Here is a 22,569-nt window from a genome sequence, read left to right as displayed (position 1 = left end):
GCTATTTCTGTATAGTTATTATTAAAGCCTGCCACGAGGTCAGAGTCTCCTTGAAATCAGATGAAATGAGCCTGTATTTACATTTTGCCAGGCAAAATTACAGTGCATTCTTTGTTAGCCAGTTAAAATTAAGGAGGAGCTTTTAATTTAGATAATTTTATTGCTGGCGTTAAATTTTGTGGTTATTACATTGGAAACACTGCTTTTGTCCACAGTGTCCTTCAAAATCAACAAAACAAAAGTTCCTTACCCTAACCCTGAAGTTACCAACTAAAAACATTGCTATTAACTATAAATTTAAATAGATGTAAAAATTACAAAATTAGTGTTTCATGCTGACGCCAAGTATATAAGACACCAGTAAACAGGGTTAAAATTCAATTAATTTGAGCTTTGCATGTGTGCTGTGTCCAACGTAGCATCACCACGAGGTTCAGCCTCACACCTGCACATATTTACTAAATGATAAAGGAACTAACCCTTGAAGTCCACACTACCCAGCATGCAAATATGTTGCAATCTTTCCACCCAAAAATCTATTGCGCATTAGCACTGCAGGTTTTTCATAGACCATCCTGTGGGTTCAACACTGCAGCGATGCTGTGAGTCTTCACACAACAGGATTCTTCTAAAGGCTGTGTTGCTCTCTGCACTGTGCTGTGTCAGCCTCTGCTTCTTCTTCCTGCCGTCTCTCTGGGCTCTTCAGGGCTTGGAGCTTCTTGCTGTCACTCCAGGGGAGGCGGGTGGTGCATTTAGCGGGTTTGGCTTTTCTGTACATATCATGCTTCTCTTCACTATACATAACATTGCCTTGACATACAGTCACTGCAACATATCAGCTCTGGCATCATGTCCGTCTCTGTACCTGTTTCTCTAGTCCTGCATGTACCCTTTGCATCATACAACTCTATCTATGAAGTCTTTATTCTTAACTCCCAACAGTGACTTCATTACAGTTAACACAACTGACTTTAACCATAGTAGAAATACAAGTCATTTATGAAGTAACCTAGTAGTGTGAGGAATGAATCATTACTGGGCTGGCAATGTGCTATGCTATAGTAAGGAATCTGTCAAACAGGAAAGCATCAACTTAATGTAGCAACTCAGACTCACCATCTGAGGATTGTCAGGGGATTACACAGAACATCTCTGTCCTAATGTCATCTTGAGACACTGCTGTAATGCAAAATTTTCATTGTATTGTGATTTTATGCAGTGAAAACTGTGACCTTTTCTGGCAAAAAAAAAAAAACGGATCAATTTCAGATTTAATCAGGGCTGCAACTAACAATCACTTGTTTGTTAATCTGTCGTTGTTTCCCAAAGCCCAAAATGACATCCTCAAATGTCATATTTTGTCCACAACCCAAAGATATTCAGTTTACTGTTTTAGGGAAGTAAAGAAACCAGTAATATTGCTTAAGCGATTATGACACTAGTTTGCAATTAACTTAATGGAGAAATCTGTAATATATTTCTGAAATAAATAATAAAATGACTACAATATTTCATCAGAGATTTAGGAAACATGCTAAGTGGAAATACTCGCTTCTCTGACAACACTGTCACATCCACTTTGTCCTCCTTTGAATTTCTATTCCAGACCAGAATAACTGTTTTAGTTTGCCTGTGTCATCTTATTTGTAGTTCAAATTAATGCTGAATGTTTGCCAAATGATTTATGATTTGTAAGAAATCATTAAAAACCTGTTTGAAGGAATAGATATTTATAATGTTTAAAATGAACAATATGTTAATGCAAGGAGAAGGCGGTCTCTGAAATCAAACTCCAGTGTGTGTATTTTCACAGAAGTGGGCATTTGTTTTCAGGACAAGCCTTACATTGACAGACAATTGGCAGTTATAAACAACTGAGCAACTGACAGTGTAGGATTCGTCATCGCTTATTATTGTCACATTACAGTGTTGAGCTTGTCTTGCGTTCGTGCAATGTTTGAACAGCCTGTCTGAGCACCTCAAGTCAGTGCAGGAGGGCACAGAGGGGAACAACTTGGTTCAACCATAGATTGTATATTAAATAGGATTTCAGACTGTTTAATATCTTGTCTATGGCTCCAACTATTTGGACTGCAGGACTCATTTTTGGATGTGCAGTTATTACATATTACTCTTTTAATGACTGACAACTAATCAATTAATTGTTACAGCTCTAAATTCAATAACGTTTTAAATTGACCTGTAACTTTAACTCATAACTCGCAGTGTCACAACATTGAAAACAGGACTGGATGTTGCAATGAAAACTTTTTTTTAACATGTCACTGTTTGATGCTTCTTACTGATTCCTTGGGTCATGTACTGAAACAAATGACAACCTGGAAAAGGATTTTAACCAGGATAAAGACTCACTAACCTAGTGTCATTTTATTCAAATTCTGATGTGTTACGTTTTCACTGTTAATGTCTTGTTCTTGAGGAAGCTGCTTGTTTCAGTTTTCTCTTGTTAAAATATTACATAGTAAAAAAAACAATGTTAACTCCAGAAAATAAGTTTAAAATGCTTAGGTAAGATAAACTCCTTTTCCACATGTGCCATTGTTTGCAATTTATTTTTTAAGATACCTGCGGGGTCCTTCCCAGCCTCCACCCCTCCACAGCCGCCCCTTTACTCACATTAACCCTGTGTCTGTTTCCCCCTCTCCCTCCTCCTCTTCAACAACCACTCCTCCTCCTCTTCCTCTCCTTGTCTCTCTCCTCCTCTCCCTCCTCCCTCTGCGCGCCCCATCTGCCTAACTCCAGTTTCATGTAAGTTGGTTCCATTCATTCAGTCTTTTTCTTAGGGCTTGGTATCCACATGTTTTGTTATTTTTTTATGCTGTTACCAGTTGTTAATGCAGTCAGTTATTCCAAATCACATTAAATTAGCCTATAAGCCAGTCAGCAGGTTGGCTAAGTATAGTTGCCATTAATGTGAGGATTATATTGTTGTTTATACCTCAAAATGTTAATTTAAAATGAGTTATTGTTACAAATTACATGTCAGTGTTTGTGGGTACCCAGCCCTATTTGTTCCTAATGGTGTATTTGTTATAAATGTACTGGTATGAATATCCTTGCAATTCTTGTTGTAAACCACTCTGTTTCACCCACCTGTGTACATGCAGAAAAACCTGCATGCCATGATTTTTTTTCTTGGGTTCATTGTTCCACAGACTTAATTTCAGCTGAGCCCCACATCTTTGTTGTTATTTTGGTGATGGGTTTGACAGTTTTGGTCACTGTTGTCATTCAGTCAATATCTCTCCCTGCTTTAATTCTCAATTCATCCACTAATGGACTAAGCTGGAATGACACTGTGACTCTGAGTAGTGACAGCTTGTGATTTGTCTGTTTGTTTTCTGCTATTATGTAATCCATTAATTCGATTTGGCTGCTCATTCACTACCTGTCCCAGTTTGACCTGTGTGTATTGGCATTGTGAAATTATTATCAGCTCTTATTTGCATTTGATTGACTACATGAGAAGGTGTTAGCCTACTGCACCAGGACTGTACACATCAAGTCAGCTAAGTTGTCATTCACAGAGTAGAAGTACCTTAAGTTGCCTCTCTCTTTCTGTTTTTTTCTTGAAGTACCATGTATGTAAATTGTAGTGGACAAATTAAAAAGGATCCTTAGATATATTGGCAAATGCTGTGTTACAGAGATGTCAGATCTTTCTGCCCTGTAAATTCCATATGGCTGTTGTTGCAGTGTAAATTTGAGGACATATAGCTTATTCTCCTTTCTAGGCCAAGTCTAACCTTTCCCTACCATTTAACTTTGATGTTGTTTCTTTATAAAAACCAATTCAGCCTCCGGTCTAATCTGATATTAGGGCTTTTATACTGTGGATGTTTGCCCAATTTTAAAAGAGTACTCCACCAATTAAATATTGTACTCCTGTAACATTGACAGTTGACTTGTGATGGATAGTTTAAAAAATTATGCAGCAGAACTACAGATGTTGAATCAGTTGAATCATCACTTTTATATTCTGTGCAATATTTTTCCTTGTAAAACTGTGGAGGCTATGTTATCTACAATGCACATGTAGGTTTGGTCAGAGATGTGGGTGTGTTACGCTAGTAGTGACCAATGTAGCCTTGAGCTTCCAGCCTCAAGCAGAATTGAGGAGCTACAGAGGTCTGGTCAGCTCATTTCTGTCTCCACACCCCCAGATTTTCTTTCATTTTTCTAACTTGAAGTCTTCAGCCCCAGTCAGTGCTGCTTAAAGTGACACTACTGCAATTTATCAGACTTCAACTCGAGTTACAAAAGGCTTTATGCATTTTTTTTCCTATAATACTGCCACAGACCTGTAAACACTTTGATGTGTGAAATCGGTGGAGTTCCCCTTAACCTTAGTTAACCTTTGCACAGGATTTTAATTTATACTATTTTTTTTATTGCCCTGTGACTAATCTTATGAAATTCATTGCTACTAATACAAATTTAGACTAAGTCTGCCTCAGATTTTCCTCTAATCTAAAGATAATTTATCTGAAGAAAGCATCATTGTATGACGCACATGTGATGAGCACAGTCTCAGATCAGTGGCTTGGATTAAACAGACAAAAAATTGGTTAGAAAAGCAGCAGCTTCTTGTGTAATTACAGCACGGGTAGCCCCTGTCACATGCTTTTCTCTTAATCCCACTTCAGTAGTATTCCCTTTTATACCATAATCACAATGGATTGACTGGGCAAATTCATGTACTTAATTTGACTAAATGTTGTTGGTTAATTTTCTTAAGTTGTCTCTTAATTTTAATGGTTTTCTTTCTTTTTTTAATCATATCGAACTCACATTCTGGTAATTCTGTGGGATCACAAAATGTGTGTGCGAGTGTGTGTGGGTATTTGATACATGTGGGCAGCTTTGGTAACAAACCTAACTCACAACTTGATCCTGGCCCTACTCTCTCTAGTGGACAACCAGCACATGCTGCACTACATCCGAGATAAGACAGCAGTTCCATATTTCAGCAACTTGGTCTGGTTTATTGGCAGCCATGTCATCGAACTGGACAAGTGTGTGCAGACAGATGAAGAGTAAGTGACATCTATCATTGACAAAGCTCGGTAAAGCTCACTGTGTCCTCTAGGGGTCAGGCTTGTTTTGGGTTTGTAAACATTATGTTGACATCTTTAATAAAGGCCATGGTGCTTTGTAAATGTGTATAGCTTGTATACATATGTAGCTGTGTATACACACACATTTACATTAAATTATATTTTAACTCACCAAATCACCATCCTGTAAGTTTCCTTTTAAGTGGTTTTCAGTTTAGAAGAATTTTGTTTTTCATTGTTAATATTGTGAATGTACCCATTCATCAAGATGCCATGTTTGTTAAATTTACCCTTATAGATTAACACCCAGGCAGGGACCATTTGATAGACAACAACTGAGGGTCCCCGTCAGGACTCAGATTAAATTTTTACTTGCCACTGTATGATTTTTTGTATTTTTGGTGGTCAAGTGAGCAATCCGTATTGTTGAGCCCTGTACTGTCAAATATTCTGCTTGGCTAGCTCAGTGATGTGCAGTTTTGGAGAAATATTTGCCCATATATTTATTAAGATAATGTACAATGCATGCATGAAGGCCATAACTTTTTCACCTGCAGGTGTTTTATTCTTGACCACTCTGCTTCTCTTTGTGTCCCAGACATAAAAACAGAGGGAAGTTAAGTGACCTGGTGGCGGAGCACCTTGACCACCTCCACTATCTGAACGATATCCTCATCATCAACTGTGAATTCCTTAATGACGTATTGACCGACCACCTCCTCAACCGTCTGTTCCTGCCTCTCTATGTCTACTCTTTGGTTAGCCCTGAGACGGTATGTTACCCTCTCCTGCTCGTCTAAATGAATGAGGCTCCACTGACGATGTGATGTAATGATGTGGTGTGATTTAAAGGACCATACCAGTGGTTTTTCATGTGAGCAGCGCTGTAATTATTAAATGTGTGAGTTTTTGTTTTTACCTTCCAAAAGTTCATTTTAGTAAACCATCAAAATCAATTCAGAGACTTGAACAATAGTAATAGTATTGCAGTATAAACTGTGATGTTTTTGGAAGTTTGATGTTAGATTACAAATGATTATCAAACATAAATCTGTTAAATTTGACAAAAATTCAATAGTTATCAAAATGTTGAGTGGTCTGTTGCATGCTTTGGAAAATCATTAACAAATCGAAGGTATTTGGCATAAACATAAAACCTACTGTTATGGTCCTTTTTAAGCTATTAAATGATCCAGCTCTGTGGTCTCAAGTTTAATCTTATTAAATCCTCTCATTTTAAAGTTTCTTGTATCTTCCTATTGGTACCAGCTATATGTGTGACCTTGACTGGCCTTTGATTTTTATTTTTTAGTCTGAGGAGCGAAAAATCAACCCTCAGGTGTCCCTCTACCTGCTGTCTCAAGTAAGCAACACACACATCAAACGCTACCATCACCAAAAACTGGTATATGTTATATCACAGTTTTATCCCCCAGAAATATGGAATAAGAGATTATGCTCTAAGAGTAAAATTAAAAAATATTGAGCTGCATGTGTGAAGTGAACATCTTTAGTTGCTTCAAACTTTAACTGAAATTTAAAGTGTACTGTTTAGATTTTTGATATGCAGTACAGTTATCATCCATATCCTGTTACTTATAAGGAGGCAGCCATATCTGTGGGGATATTATGGGACAGTTTATATAGAAGAAGACAGTTTTCATTTTTTAAGAGACCTTTTCTGGTACAGTTATGACTGTTACCACACAGTATATGGTGCTCCATTTGATTTCCAATAAAGATGTTTTTTTTACTCCGATTACTTTCTTATCGTGCATGTCTGTATGTTTTACAGGTGTTTTTGATCATCCACTATCAGCCAATGGTCAACGCCCTGGCCGACGTTATTCTCAATGGAGACCTGTCTGTCTTCACCCCACAGACAGATATACACAGCACGCACAAGAACACGGTACACACACACACACACGCTTCAGAAAACAACACTAACACCCTGTACACACACAGCACAGGCTAGCATGCAAAACAGAAACAAAATAATAGTCAACATAAACACCACTCTGTGAATGTGATTTAAAACCACACACACACACACACACACACACACACACACACACACACGCGTCACACAGTCACACAGTCACACTCCAGTGATCCCTCCTTTAAAACAATTTGCTCCATCAGTAGATCTATACAGAATAAATGAGTAGTTTTGAATGATAAACTATATTATACATATATATATATATATATATATATATATATATATATGTTATTTATCATTCATCAGTACTCCTAAAATTTCAAACATTTTCTTAAAATTTTCTAAAATCTTACATTAACATAAATAAGAAATTGTAGAAAATCTAAAATGTTGAACTTTAATTAAATTAATTTAATTTAAGACTGAGTTTTGACTGCTGCCTGGTAATTAGTCCTATTAATTAATTCATTTTAAGTTCAGTATTTAATCAATACCCTGACTTTTGTCAGATACAAAGTCACAGAATACAGAGAGCAGGACCCAGGAAAACCAAGTGTCCAGCTCAGTCAGCAGACACACAAACCATGAACAACAGGGTAGCTCATAAACTCCCCATCAGTATTTACTGACATCAGACTTGTAGAGCACAGAACACACGAGAACCTGGTTCCCACAATTCACTGTCATGTTGTGCTTTTTCTTTTTTATAACCAGAAGGGTAGTTCTGCTTCATTCTGTCAACACTAATTGACACCTGCATTGACACAAAGAAAAGGTGGCACCCAATGCAGCTTGCACAGTGAGCATATAGGGCCGCCTTGCTCTACACACACACACACACACACACACACACACACACACACACACACACACACATACACACACAGATCACTCCGGTGTTTCACATGATACACAATGATGATTTAAAAAAAATAAAACAAAAATATGCATGGCATATTTGCAAGTGTCACTTATGCTCCAAGTTATAAACTATGCATTCCAATATCTGTACTACCAGACTACTTAGTGTGCCAGGAATAGATTTAGTATGTCTCAATACAAAATATGTCAAATGCAGTATGCCAAAAATACCAGGATCTCCTACTGCATCCACTCAGATTTTGCAAAATGCAGTCCAGCATGCTTTTCTGGCTATGCTGACCCACAAATCTTTGTGATGGGTGTGTGAGCAAGTGGATCAAACTTCAAGGTGCAATGTTATGAGAAAGTGCCACTTGTATGCATGCTGCATGCAGCAATACATACTTTGTAAGGACGGCTGCAGTATGTGTTAAATGTAACAAGAAAAAGTATATGATTTAGGGAAAATTTAGTAGTGCTGGTCACAGTCTGGAGTCCCGCACATATATGCACACTTATGCTGGTAACCACACACACACACACACACACACACACACACACACACACACACACACACACACACACACACACACACACACACACACACACACACACACAGACACACACAAAGACTTGAGTTCCAGAAGTGCGTGTAGGTGGTTATGAGATCACGGGGCCATGGTTTTCTCCATGATTCGCCCACATCAAGCCAGCAATATGCAAATCACCTACATTGTTTTTCTTCTTTACATATTTTGCACTCTTTCTCCCTCATTTCCATCTCTTTTCTCCCATCTGAGCCTTCAGTTGAAATGTCCTGTCTGCTTTTTCTCACGTCTTTGTGTCATCTTTCTGTCATCTTTGTATTTACATCTGAGTCTTTGTTATTTCCCTTCTCTTTTTGTCTCCCTCTTTCCGTCTCCCCCTTGCCTCCCCCTTATCTTCCCCATCTGATTCCCTTCACCTCATATTTTCAAATTCTCTTTTCCTGTCATGTTCCACTTCTTGTATGACCCTCCCCTCCCCCTTCCTCTTCTTAAATTTTTTTTTTGACCATCTGTTTATGAAGCCAGGTGGGTGTGCTGAAGTAGTGAGCGTTTCTGAGAACTCTTGTGGTTATTCTCTGTGCTCTGTGTGTATGGGTGCTCTGTGTGTGTGCGCGCGCACGCTCTGTGTGTGTGCACACTCTGCGTGTGTGTGAGACCTGTGGCTGTTGTGAGAAGTGGCCTACCTTTTCAGTGAATGTGAGGAGAGGCGTGATGTCTTAACAATGTTGGTCTACCACAGGAGGCAGCCAGACCCGCACTATGCCTGCCAACTATTCATTCAGCTATGCTTTTCTCTGTATTTTGTGGACTTTAAAACATTTGCATTGCACTTGTCAAGATATTAGAGAAATATAATGTTTATATGTATACTCTAAAGAAGCAACTAAAATGTCACTGTCATGTGGCTTTTTTAGGCAGATAGTCCCTCTCATTTTCTGTGTTAGTTCTTGTGTTTTTTCTTTTTTCTTTTGGTCTCTGTTTTGTCACTGATCAGCTCACAACAGGAGCTTTGATGGCTTGCCTTCTTCAAAGGCACAACCGAATTAAGCCATTTAAATCAGGTTTTCTTATTCTGAACAGAAGACTAGTTACTGATTTAAATGGTGTTATTTACTATTATTTATTATCATTTACTTATCTATTTTTGTTTATTAACCTGCAGTGATGTGTGTCTATTTGTGTCCTTTTTCATTACCTGAATGTGCTTATATCTTTGTTCAAATGCATGTGTTGCATTCTGCATATAAGATTCCTGCATTTTTTCGCACAATGATTTCTTGTTAGAAAATCAACAATTGTGCATCCAAAACTGAGTCCTGCAGTCCAGAAAGCAAGTTGGTACCATAGACAGTATATTAAATAGGTTGAAATCCAATTTAATATACAGTCTATGGTTGAAACGAGTTGTTTCCCTTTGGCCCCTCCTCCTTTGGCTCAAGGAGGCTTAGGCAGGCTGCAGGAACACTGCACAAGATAAGCCAAACAATTTAATCTGACAATGACAAGTCTTAGGCTGTAAGTTGATCCACTGTATGTAACTATCAGTTGTGTGTCGATGTAAAGTCAAGCTCATTATCCTGAAAACAAAAGCCCACTGCTCCGAAACTATACACTTTGAAGTTTGAGTTCAGTAACTGGCTGCCTTACAATCTGCCAGACCCCATTAACATATTGTTTAATGCAATCAATATAAACATCTACTCCCTCTAAAGCATTATTGATAATTTCTTATGACTCATATACAGACACTCACTCATTTGGCGAACATTCGGCATATATTTAAACTATAAGTTATGGGCTGGAATAAATATTTCAGGGGAGGACACAGTGGCTGTAGTGTTGTTGCCAGTCAGAAAAGCAAGTATTTTAACTTAACATGTTTCCTTAATCTGTGATGACATATCATGGTCGTTTTATGATAAATTACAATAAACAGATATAGATATCTCCACAAAGAGATTTTTAGAAAAGTTTTACATAAGTACTCTTGTATGTTGGATTGTGGGTATTTATTGTTTCCACCACATCAGATAGACCTGTTCTTTTGTTATTGTTTGATTTATTGTAGATGAAACACACATGAGGCATGTGTTGTGTTTCTATGCAGGTGGTCAAATGGTACTTCCTGTTTGTCTGTGATGTGGCAGGAAATTAGGTCACATGATGGAACGGTGACAGAGCTGGCTCACCTAACCCAAATGTCTTTCCTGGAAGAAGTGATTCTGTTTTTTTTTTTGTTTTTTTTTTAAATACACGTGTTTCCTTGCAAGTGCACCAGTTAGATATATGATGTCAACATTTTCATATCTCTACAAATGTCTTATTTTTTTCCCCCAAATCATATGCAGCTGTTTTAGTTTTCTGCATTCATAAGTATATCTTTGACCTGCAAATGGGGTGTGTGTGTGTGTGTGTGTGTGTGTGTGTGTGTGTGTGTGTGTGTGTGTGTGTGTGTGTGTGTGTGTGTGTGTGTGTGTATGCGCGCGTGCGTGCGTGCGTGTGCGTGCGTGCGTGCGCACGCGCGTGCACAGTAGGTTTGCCGTACGTGCTCCCTGACCTCCATTAATTTCTCAGCATTGGCTCAGAGTGTGAGCGGTTTACCAGAACATAGTCAGCTAACAGGTGCAACACACACACACACACACACACACACACACACACACACACACACACACACACACACACACGTATGTGGTTTATGCCTGACAGCATACAGACTCTGTTTTTAGCTATAACTACAGTACAATCCTAAGTACTGAGATGTACTGAGTGTTACAGATAGATGGTACAGATATAATGAGATATAATGTTTTTAAAAGTGAAGTGGGCTACAGGATGAGTTAAAAAGACTTCTGAAGTATTCTGTTGAAATGAGTAGTTAAGGTGTTTAGCTATATTATGCTTCATAATAATAGTCGAAAATAGGACTCACTTAATCTGAAACGCATACCATTAAAAAACACATTTAACTCTTTGACAACCACTTCTCTGTATTTTATCAATTTTATCATTAGAATGAGTCGTAGTATAATATATTGTCAGTATCATTAGTTAGTTTTACTGTTAGCAAGTGTTGACATCTTTGCTCAGCAAGCATCTTATCTCTTATCAGCTGTTTCCTGTGTGTGTATCAGCTATTTGGTGCAGGTTTTAGGGCTGCATGTGAGAAGTTGATTTCTTCTAGTTCCAGTATGGCTTCACAGAAGTGACCTCAAAGCCCCTGATCAGATCTGTCTGTGTGTGTGTGTGTGTGTGTGTGCGTGTGTTTGTGTGCATACTTGTATGCTGTCTAGTGGTCATTTTCTTCTCTATTCTGATAAAGTTTATCAGGGAAGAAGTGGTTTGTGTGTTTTAACAGACTTTGATCAAGAAGATAGTGCAAGAGGGATTTACTGTAAGGCTCTCTCTCTGTGTGTGTGTGTGTGTGTGTGTGTGTGTGTGTGTGTGTGTGTGTGTGTGTGTGTGTGTGTGTGTGTGTGTGTGTGTGTGTTAGAGGATATAACCACATATCAGTTATGCAAACATGCTTTTGTGTATGTATGTATGTCTATGTTCTTATGCAATTCATGTGTGTCTGCATGCATCTCTGCCAGTAAAAGGTTGCAGGTGATATTGCTTTCTGGAAACAGGACAGTTTCTGGTCTCTGAGTGCCTTTACTCAAAAATATTATCATTACCCGACTAAACACATTCGTCCTCCCATTGTCTTTTTCTTACTTGTTTTGAACCATCAAGCTGCCTTTTGCATTCAGCACAGACTGGGAGGTATGGTGCTGTGTTGGGCTTTAACTAACGATTATTTCCATTATTGACTAATCTGTCAATCATCTTCTCAATTAATCAGTTAGTTGTTTGGTCCATAAAATATAGATCTTTGTTTGCCAGTGTCCAAGATAATGTCCTCAAATGTATTGTTTTGTCCAGAATGCAAATATGTTAACTGTCATAGTGAAATGAAGAAACAAAGTTACAGAATGATTACCATTTTATATTAGACATATCAGTGATTAGTCATTAAGCGAATAATTCCTATTAAGAATTTAACAGTTATAATATAATAAAATATATTAATTGATAATTAATCAGTAGTCTAGACATGGCAGGAACTGCAGCTCATTTGATATTGTTTTGTCTGGCATTGCCATTTGTTGAATAAGGAAATTTAAAAATTAGAAAAAAAATAGAAAAAGTACATTTTGTATCTATATTAGTAATAACGATTTATCAGTTTGGTGTTTCTTAGTGTTATTGACTATTGGTTAAGGAAAATGCACAAAATTTGCAATTGTAATTTTACTGTATGTTATGTCAGAAATGTAATATTTTGTCTAGCATAGCTATATGTTGAGTAAGGAAACTTCAAACGAGGGAAAACAAATATGTTTTGTACCTTAACTATCGATGATTAGTCGATTGTTAGCACTTTCAGCTATCGATAAGGAAAATGTAACTTTATACATAAAATAGAGTTGATAAAAAAATTGCTCTGTGAGCCTCACTTCCAGGCATATGTTTCCCATCTGACACCCTTGTCCCTTTGTTTCCTCTCTATCTTTCGCTATCCCCACAGGCCAGTGCAGGAGGTGTGCGTCGGTTCACCAAGCCTCCGGAGTCTCTGGAGCGCTCCTTGGAGCTGTCACGCCACCGCGGCCGCAAGAGGACTCAGAAGAGGCCAAACTACAAGAACCTGGGAGAAGAGGAGGATGACGAGAGGGCTGGGGGAGGGGGAGGAGGCAGCGGAGGAGGAGAGGAGGGCTGGGACGACGACAGCAGAGGAGGAGAGAGGGAGGGAGGCCGGGAGAGGGAGAAGGGAAAAGGTACAGAGGGAGTAGGAGGAGGAGGAGGTGGGAGTTCTAAGGGCAGCAGAGCGAGTGGGGAGACAGCGGAAGGTGAGTGTGTGTCTCGTTGGACACAGCAGTACAGGGCTGTGTTTGTGAGTGTTTCTTTACTCCCATCAATCAGACACAGTCTCCCATGATGCACCCTGGTTATCCGACAGCCACCACAGCAGCATCCCTCGTCTCCAAACAGAAAAAAGAGCGACTAACTCCTCAAAAGACAGAACAGCTAAAAAAAGATGAAAGCAGCCTAACTTTTACTCTAAATGTGCTCTGCTTTTTCGATTCTCATTTTGGGCGCTTAATTCAATGTGCGTCTGACTGCTGCTGTCACCTCAATGCATTTACTGTTTATAGAGGGTATGTGCTGATGCCACTTTCCTACTGGGTCACACCCCTCCGTCAGACTGAATGACCAAACATCCTGCAACATGGCTGCCTTTAGTAGAGGAAACTGCAAACCATTTGACATTACTATAAAGTGTGATTTGTTGGCAAGATTAAAGTGACAAAGACACCAAAGGATGTTCTGGTTGTATGTGGACAGATCTGTATATTTTTTCTTTATTATTTTTTTAATGTTATTAGAGAAAGAAGTTTGCATGCTGCAGTGCAAGGATTCGTGATGTGATACATGATTGGTGCACAGAACATAAATAAAAGATGCTAAATATTAATTCAAAGTAGCATTAGTCATTAGAAGTAGGAATGCTTGAGGTTTAATGTATTATTTTACCCAAAAATCCAACATACCTGGACTCCAGTTGTTTCTGTGAATTGCAGTGGTCGATTTGCTTTTCTTTTATTTAGCTTTTGTCAGTCTGTAAAAAGATATATTCTCATTTTAGATGTGTTTTTTTATTTCAAGCTGAAAGTTAATGCTGCCATTCACTAGTATTTTTGCCTTTCAGTAAGTATAATGGCAGTGACTCATATAACAAGAATGACACTGCCCACTGTGACATCAGGAGCATACCCTCTATTGCCAAATTCAGATTAGACTGTGGGGCCTCTTGAGCTTCCTGATGAGGCAGGATTTCATAGAAACAACAAATTCTAAGAACAGAAAAGCCTAAAAGAAAATGCAGAAGAAGAAAAAGCAAAAGCAGGAAAACATTCCTCTTTGCTTAGTTTTGAGATGAGGCCTCCCTCTGTCTGCTGCTTCCCCTGTTTGGCACCTTTCAGTTTCCCGTTGGTTACCATGGTACCACTTATCACATGTCCAGCACAATCTCCATGGCAGCCAACTGTCCATTTCCACGGTGACACACCATCCATCCTGTGCTCCTCACCTCTCCGCCTGTCTCTCACTCCTGCTCTGTGTGCATGTGTATGTTTGTTAGTATTGGAGTGTGTGTCTGTGTTAAGTAAAATTGTGACCATTTCACTCATCTGAAATGATTCCTTCTCCACTTTGACTGAATAGACTCTTTGCAGGGAGTCTTGGCGCTGTGCTGCAATACTTCTCAAGACCTAAATGCACAGAATTGTTTTTGACAGCACTGGCTTTAACACTAATAGCATCGTGGGCTGCAGTGGAGCAGATAGTTTCAAGATGAATCATGTGCCATTCGGGGTGGAAAAACAACACCTACCCTACTTAACTGATCGATAAGAAAAGTGATAAAAGAAGAATGTTTTTGAAGTTGTTACCAGAATTTCAAACTTTGATAAAATGCTAGTATAACAAAAATTATAGTTGATACCTCTTTCAATACCATGGCAAAGAGAGAAAAAAAAAAGAGAAAAAAAGTCAGCAACTCGAATGATAGGATTTTTTTTTTGTAATCAGCAACCTGCACACAGTGCTGGTACAAAGAAGTCACTGAACATTATCTGGTAAGCTGTACTGCAAGCCAAGATTCAGATCTGATCTGAAATGAGGTCTTGAATGAGTCCGTAGTTCATTCTTTTTTTATAGATTTGGTACTTTCTCAAGGATTCAGGGTTATATATTATTATACATCCCAGGGTTGTACACCCAAATAAGAGTTGTATTTCCTTAATAACACACACAAAATATGAAATATATACAGATGCTTAATTAAATTTAGAATGGAATAGGATAAAAATATAAAACAAAATAAATACATATATACATACCCAGGAAACAATTTAGTTTTTTTTTTTTGAAGGATAGATAGGTACTCAGGAGGTGACATGCTGTAACACATTAGCTGAAATATTACCAACATTTGACATACCTGCTTACATCAAATTTTATCCTTTGAAAACCAGTATTTTGTTCTCTACTCCTCTTTGCTGCAGTAACACGTCATCAAAAATTTGAAGTAGTGAAGGGTGAGAAGGAAGCACTTCAGAATGTACATTCATGATCACTGGTGACATTTTCTTCTTCTATGATGTGTGTTTCTGTTTAGCCTGTGTGATGAGAACAGTATGCATTAAAAAAGAACATTTTACACGTATGGACATTTATGTAATTAACTACAATGAGTGTATGTGTGTGTGCACAGAAATAGAGATGGTGGTGATGGAGAAGTGCAAGGTGTCAGAGCTGACGGAGCAGAACATCACAGATGAAGAGAAGACTGCTGCAGCCACTCGCACACACACACAGAGGAGCAGGTACATGCGCACACATCTGAACACACCGAGCTGTCAAGAGGAAAGACTGAAGTGTCCATGGACTGATGATATCTTCTGTCTATCTGCAGACCATTCCTAGACATGGTGTACAGTGCCCTCGACTGCACCAATGATGACTACCACGCCTTGTTTGTCCTCTGCCTGCTTTATGCTGTCTCACATAGCAAAGGTTGGCCTTTCTCTTCATTTATACGCATGTTCATTCCGTTGTTTGGTTATTGTGGTTCATTCTTGGCACACCAGAGAAATTAACGTAACTAGAGTCCATATTGGAGATGCGTATATGCTCTGCATAAGTGTTTATATATGTTTATATATGTGTATGTAATGTCCTACTTTATATTTGTATCTGTGTACAACAGTTTATAAGGTACACCTAGCTAAAGGTAATGAAGTGTAATACAAGAGGTCTGCAATAAATCCTACCTTCATGAAGGTTCTATTGTTCAGTTACAGTTCATGTAATAGGATTGCATAATTAGATTACAAAAAAGGTTACTGTAACCCATTACATTTGCAGAAAAACTGGGGATTATTAGCAGGATTACAATTTTAAGGTACATTTTAAAATAAATAATAAATATGCCATGCACAGGACACACATTACAACACGTCATGACTCTCACAACACCACTCTGGTCTCAATAAAACCAGCTAATCTTACAGTTCCCAAAAGAAATTTTTCACTATTTGGAAATTTTGCATTATTTTGTCTTTAAAGAGGAACATCAAAGAACAGTGATCATCATCCAAGACCTCAACATCTGATTTACAGGAATGACCTACTGCTAACATTGGCTATTTAGACCAACTGCTAACGTCAGCTACACAGACGAACCACTAACCACTCTTCATTGTCGGAGACCCCTCAGTAGACTGAGATTCTTCCAGTCGAGCATTCAGTTTTATTTTTCCTTTGTCAGTCAGTGTGCTTTACTATAAAACTGATAGAGGCTTACAAAAATGCACATGTTAAACATTTAATTGAGGAATTAAAAATATTTTTTTATACTAACTGGCGTACTTATTAAAAGAAAAATCCTTCTGACAGCATGTGCCATGAGAGAAGGTAAAATGAGTTGTTGGTAAACAAGTTTCTTTCTCATGTTTTAGCTGCACGATTGTGCAAAGAGCATTGAAACAGCATGACAAGCTGTAAACTGTAAAAAGTACCACAAACCACAAAACTAAGTGATTGAAAAGGAGAAGAGTGATAGTAATGGAGTGCAAGTGACACGCCTTAGAGTATCGTCGAGGATGCGGAGCAGGTAATGCTCACGTGTTTGCTTGCGCTTGTTTTTGCCGCTGACAGGCTCAGATTGTTATTCTAAGTGTTTAACTACAATATAGAAAAGATTGTGACTAGGAGAGCACTTTTTAAAAGAGTAAGCTACATACATACAGAAACAGCTGAATTGTAGCACTCGCCAAACTTACTAGACTCCTTTTGTAAAACATCGTCAGCATCATTCAGACTCGACACAAACAAAATTATACACACCAGAAACGTCTTGGTTCATCTTTCTGCTGTTCCAACAATCACTAACTCTGGTTTGGTTGAAATAAATCGCAGTATGAAGGAGTGCAGAACGTGCAAAAGAGTTTTAGTCGGGGGCAGCCCTAGTATTTATGTTCATGCCACGAAGTCTGCATTAATTTTTTTCCTCACCTGGTCTGCCTAACTGTCCTTCTGTCTGTCTGTAGGTATAAACCGAGATCTTCTAGAGCGCCTGCAGCTGCCAGTTCCCGACCAGGAGAGGAGCTCCTACAGCCTGGTGCTGGTAGAGAGACTGATCAGAGTCATGAGCCAAGCAGCACAGCCAGGTAACACACACACGGACACACAACCTAACATTTTTAATATCCTAAGTTATTTTAATTAGCGATTAAAGAAGCCAGGCCCTCAGTCTAAATCCAGTACCAGCCTTTTCTTCCAGGCTGAACATACACAGTCTGAAGAAAGACAACATGCATTATATATAGATTCTGTGCAAGTGAATGGAAATGAATTTATGTTGTTTTATGAACACATTATTGTCCGTTAATAACCTATTAGACATGATCATTGTACACCTTATTCCATGTAAACTTTGCTTTGTTAAGCCAATATAGAGCTACTGTAAGTTATCCTCATCACATTCATATATATTCCTCTCATGTGTGTTTGTAGATGGTAAAGTGCGTCTAGCTACCCTGGAGCTGAGCTGCCTTTTATTAAAGCAGTCTGTGCTGTCTGGAAATCACTGTATAATCAAAGATGTTCATCTGGCCTGCCTGGAGGTACAATACACACAAACATGTACATGTCTTACATTTCTTCTGCCTCAATAATAATTATTAATACCAGCAGATAAAACACTAAAATTATCAGGTTTGGAACTCACAAATATTGGGATAGTGTGCCTCTGTTTTCATATCAATCCCTGCCCCTCACCGCATCACACCTTAATATAGGCAGACATTTTTTGACCCCACAATGTTTAACTCAAGTCGGCAATAACAATAATAATAGTGATGAAATAAATAGATACGTATGAACAGCCAACGTTGCCTGAAAAAGCGCATGTACATTGAAGCAGTGAGTGCGTTTTGGCCGACAGGCTACCGTTTAGACTAAAGCTGAATTACAGTGCAGATTTTTCGTTTTTGGAGTGAGTGAATAGCGGAGTGGGATGAAATATGAGTTGAGTGTGGAGAAAAAATAAGTTGAGCGGTCCGGTGCGGCTTTGAGCGGCGGAGCGGAGGGGTCAAACACCTCCATGAGCGAGCGAAATTCTTACCGCTCCACTCCGCTCACATGCTCTGATGCACACACACCAAGAGTTTCATGGATCAGAGGGTAAGAGCAGTTCAGTAAAACAACTCCCTGGTCACTTCCTCAGAATCCATAGCTGCTGGGCCTCTCATTGATTGCTAATTTGTGGTTATGACCCAACCGACCCAACAGCAAGCCGAATCATCCTTTTTGCTCCTTCCCCTTAACTGTTCTTCTCCTCCCTTGTTACTCATTCTGACTCTTGTTCTTGTATTTCTCCTACCCAGCAGGAATTTTCTTTCTCGTCCTTCAGGGAAATTTTTCATTTCCTCTTCTGTCACATCAGTTCATTTGAGTTACAGGAAGTTGATGTGCTGTTATTTGTGTGTTTTGTTTAGTTTTTTTTTTTATTTTTATGTTTTTGTCAAATGACCACGGTCATTTTACAATAATTTTTTTAGCAGGTATGGCCAGGCTTTACTTGGTATTGATATCAGTCAGTTTAGCATCACCGGGGGGTTTCTGCTTAAAGAATTTCCCACTTCTGTCACAGTTAAACATTAAGGAAGAGGTTAATGTCAAGGATCTTGCCAGGAATTATCATTACTTTTAGTCAAAGTCAGAGTTCATTTTGCTTATTTTTTTTGCTACTTGTGACTTCTGGCTCTCTACTGCGTCCTATCCAACAAAGGCCAAATGCCAGAATACTGACTCAGAAAAATAACAATTCTGTTAAAATTTATGTACAGAAGGCCCTGGCCCTGATGATTCTCTTTCCGCCAAACTATGAGGAAATAGTTGACCATTTAAGCTACTAATCTCTGGCAGGAAAACAGACCAGCATTTCTAAGATGAGTTTGTTCAGTATCAATCTTGATCAGTCATATTGCTGTGGGATTTCCAGATCTTTCTAATGTCAGTGCAGGAAGAACATTGGCTGCACCTAACTATCCTTCCTTTATTTCCTTTATTTCTCTCTTTTTCTGTTACAAGAATTGGTCTTGCATAACACAGGGCAGGAGTGACGGAATGGCTGTATTTTACTTCATTAACTGCTGTTTCCCTTTCTCAGGAACAAGCAGGAAGCATAAGATACAGTTAGTTCTGACTTAATGTACTTAAGTAAGGTTAGGGGGTTAGGGTTACTTAAGTACTACTTAAGTTTCTTGTACATTGTTGTTGAATTAAACATTATTATATAGTTATTATAGTAGTATTGTTATTATATATACATAATATTCAGAATATATAGTTTGATATTCAAGCTAATATTTTGAAATTCAAATAAATGTTAATGTAAAATCATCATTTTTGTCAGTCCCACCACTATCTCACTCAATTGTTTTATGATTATTTCCCCCCCAGAATCCCTGAATTTGCAGCAGCATAGATTAATTCAATATTATTTTTCATTTTAGGATATAATAATAGTAATGATAATGATAATAATGAAAAAGGAGAATTTGTTAAAGTTTTTTCTCTAAATACATTGGTTGATTGTGTACATATAAAACACAATGTACAATTTGTGTCTTCAACGTGTTTGTTGTTTCTTATATTTAATGAAGATAGGTCAGCTTTGTTTCTGTCTGTGCCACATATGTGTATTGCATATGTGCAGTTATTTCATACTGGTATATGAATGTTTACACGTTTGTTTGCAGGGTGCAAGGGAAGAAAGTCTGCATTTACTGCGGAGATTCTACAAAGTGAGTGTACAGAGCAACACACACTCTTATCAATCCAATGCACAGACACATGCACCACTAACCTAAACCTGAGTGTTTCAGTTCCATCTACCCACATACATGCAGTATATAAACACAAAAAAGTATAAACAACAAGTAAAAGGACAACTGACAGCTGAAAGCAGACACCGAACTAACAATGTCTTACAAATGATATTAATGCAAAATATTTAGCATTCCACTGACTGCTTTAGCACAATAGGATTTCAGGAATACCACGGAAAAACTTTCATGTTTCTGGATGCTTAGACAGAGACAGCTACTGGGATGGGCAGACAGACAGAAAAACAATAATTTAGGGAGAATAACCCAGCCAGACAGGCAAACAGCCGATCTGCTGTTATAACCAGTTCTTCTTGAGAGGCATGTCAAAACAAAAGGTGAATCACACACCTGTTGTTAAGTATGTTTGTCTGATATGTGTCCATGGTGTTTGAGTGTGTCCACTGATAATTATTGAAACCATTTCCCTGAAAATGGAATAGGTAAAACTGAAAGTGTTTCCCATGTATATTATATACTGTCACGCACATGAGCAAACTGCTTTCTGTTTCTCTTTGAGTATTTGGGATCATTTTTTGAATCAGTCACAGGAGTTAGGTTTGACTTTCTCACAGTTTAACCACATGGACCATAAAGGCCCAGAGAGGCAGGAAAGTTCAGCATTTAGATTAATGATTAATGCACTGACTCCAACCTTTGAACACTGAAAAAAGAGGCTGTCTTGATGAAAAAATATACTTATTACTGAGAAACCATGGTTGCTCTCTTGTTAACTAGCCATAGTTGATTTGGTTAGATGAACATGATGAACTAATGATGAATGTGTTCATCATCACCATCAGTGTCCTGTACACTTAGATTTTGTGTTCAATCAACTTGACTTATCTGTCCAGCATTTCCTGTTTTGCTTCATTTTGCTGACGGGTGTCATTTGAGACTTACTCCCCCTGTCCCATGGTAATTTTAATATGGGGGATGTGCAAGAGTGCGCAGCAGATGAGCAGGATTTGTGCACAGTGCTCATAATATCATATCTGTAAAACGGGGGCCTGCGAGTTTCATGTCCCCAGATAAGAAACAGTCGTTGTTTGATAAGTCACTGTTCTGGAAGAATGTGGTTACACTGGAAAGCTGCCACAGGTTCAGAAATATGTCCATAAACACAAACAAAAAGAACACATAGATCATTAACCCCACAGAAACTCATACAAATCAGAAAGGGTCACGTGAATATGTATACTTCCATACACTGTTTTGGCACTCTGCCTGCACAGACTTGCATGAACAGATGAGTCAGCAAAGGATATTAGCATTGTGTGTGACGATACGGTAAAGATGGGGAATACATGAAAGGGAAAGTCTTAGCAAGTAATAAATATTTCAAGGACATAACGGTAGCTTGTCAAATATTAGCTGAGTTTTGACTGATCATTTTTATATGTGTGAATTAACATCCTTCTTTCTACTGGAATCATGACATTAAATAGATTGACATTGCAATACCGTAACAGGCCATGAATGACAATAATTATAACTCAGAATAAATCAGATTTTTGTGGCTTAGGGCGGCCTTTGTTAAATAATCATTGCCCATATCTCAATTTCCATGTTTCATTTCTGTATCTCTTCAGTCACTATCAAATAAAAAAGGCTATGCATCAAAAATGAACAAACAAACAGACAAATACAGTATTCTAGTGTAGCTTACCATTTGCCATGTTTTAGCGTTTTTAGTAGTGGCAGCTTTGATGCTGTTCCAGCATGATGCCTAAAACAAGAAAATGAATACATGGCGTACATAGAGGAGACTGTCTTATGTCCTGCGTCACAAGATGTTGTGTACCTGATGCAAGTTCTCATTGGCTCCCACTAGGTCACCCCATTACTTTTTGGATACACTAGCAAAACTGTAATCTAATAAGTTGTTTATTAACCTACTCTTTGCCTTAACGTCAAGATTAAACATACAAGACACCTCACAATTTCAAACAGAGAAGATAAAAAAAAAAAATTATGACCATCACTTTAGGTAGATACACATTTTTACTCCTCTTACAGCTGCGCTGCCGACTAGACTTACTTGCAGATTTTCAAATGACTATCACCTGAATGTTGATCAGTTCTAACCATCATAGAATTATACTGGAAATATGTACAACTAAATTTTTTTAAATGTGTTGGTA

At 38.3% G+C, this 22,569-nt stretch overlaps 1 protein-coding gene across 3 annotated transcripts in view; it reads left to right on the top strand.

Annotated features, from left to right (window-relative positions):
* Nucleotides 1–22,569, top strand: part of clec16a (C-type lectin domain containing 16A) — a 49,926-nt gene that overhangs the window by 8,387 nt on the left and 18,970 nt on the right. For 2 of the 3 annotated variants that reach the window (XM_084743405.1, XM_084743403.1), the window contains exons 6-15: nucleotides 4,934–5,057; nucleotides 5,677–5,851; nucleotides 6,391–6,441; nucleotides 6,874–6,990; nucleotides 13,003–13,321; nucleotides 15,748–15,859; nucleotides 15,949–16,049; nucleotides 17,585–17,704; nucleotides 18,051–18,160; nucleotides 20,300–20,344. In XM_084743405.1, the coding sequence (XP_084599531.1) occupies nucleotides 4,934–5,057; nucleotides 5,677–5,851; nucleotides 6,391–6,441; nucleotides 6,874–6,990; nucleotides 13,003–13,321; nucleotides 15,748–15,859; nucleotides 15,949–16,049; nucleotides 17,585–17,704; nucleotides 18,051–18,160; nucleotides 20,300–20,344 (1,274 nt within the window). The remainder of the gene's footprint in view (nucleotides 1–4,933; nucleotides 5,058–5,676; nucleotides 5,852–6,390; nucleotides 6,442–6,873; nucleotides 6,991–13,002; nucleotides 13,322–15,747; nucleotides 15,860–15,948; nucleotides 16,050–17,584; nucleotides 17,705–18,050; nucleotides 18,161–20,299; nucleotides 20,345–22,569) is intronic. The other variant, XM_084743404.1, reaches the window with a different exon arrangement.

Source organism: Lutjanus erythropterus, chromosome 19 (genome assembly GCF_056507025.1).
Source record: "Lutjanus erythropterus isolate fLutEry1 chromosome 19, fLutEry1.hap2, whole genome shotgun sequence".
Lineage (NCBI taxonomy): Eukaryota > Metazoa > Chordata > Actinopteri > Lutjaniformes > Lutjanidae > Lutjanus > Lutjanus erythropterus.
The sequence above is the reverse complement of the archived record's forward strand: the minus strand, read 5'-3'. Positions and strand labels throughout refer to the sequence as shown.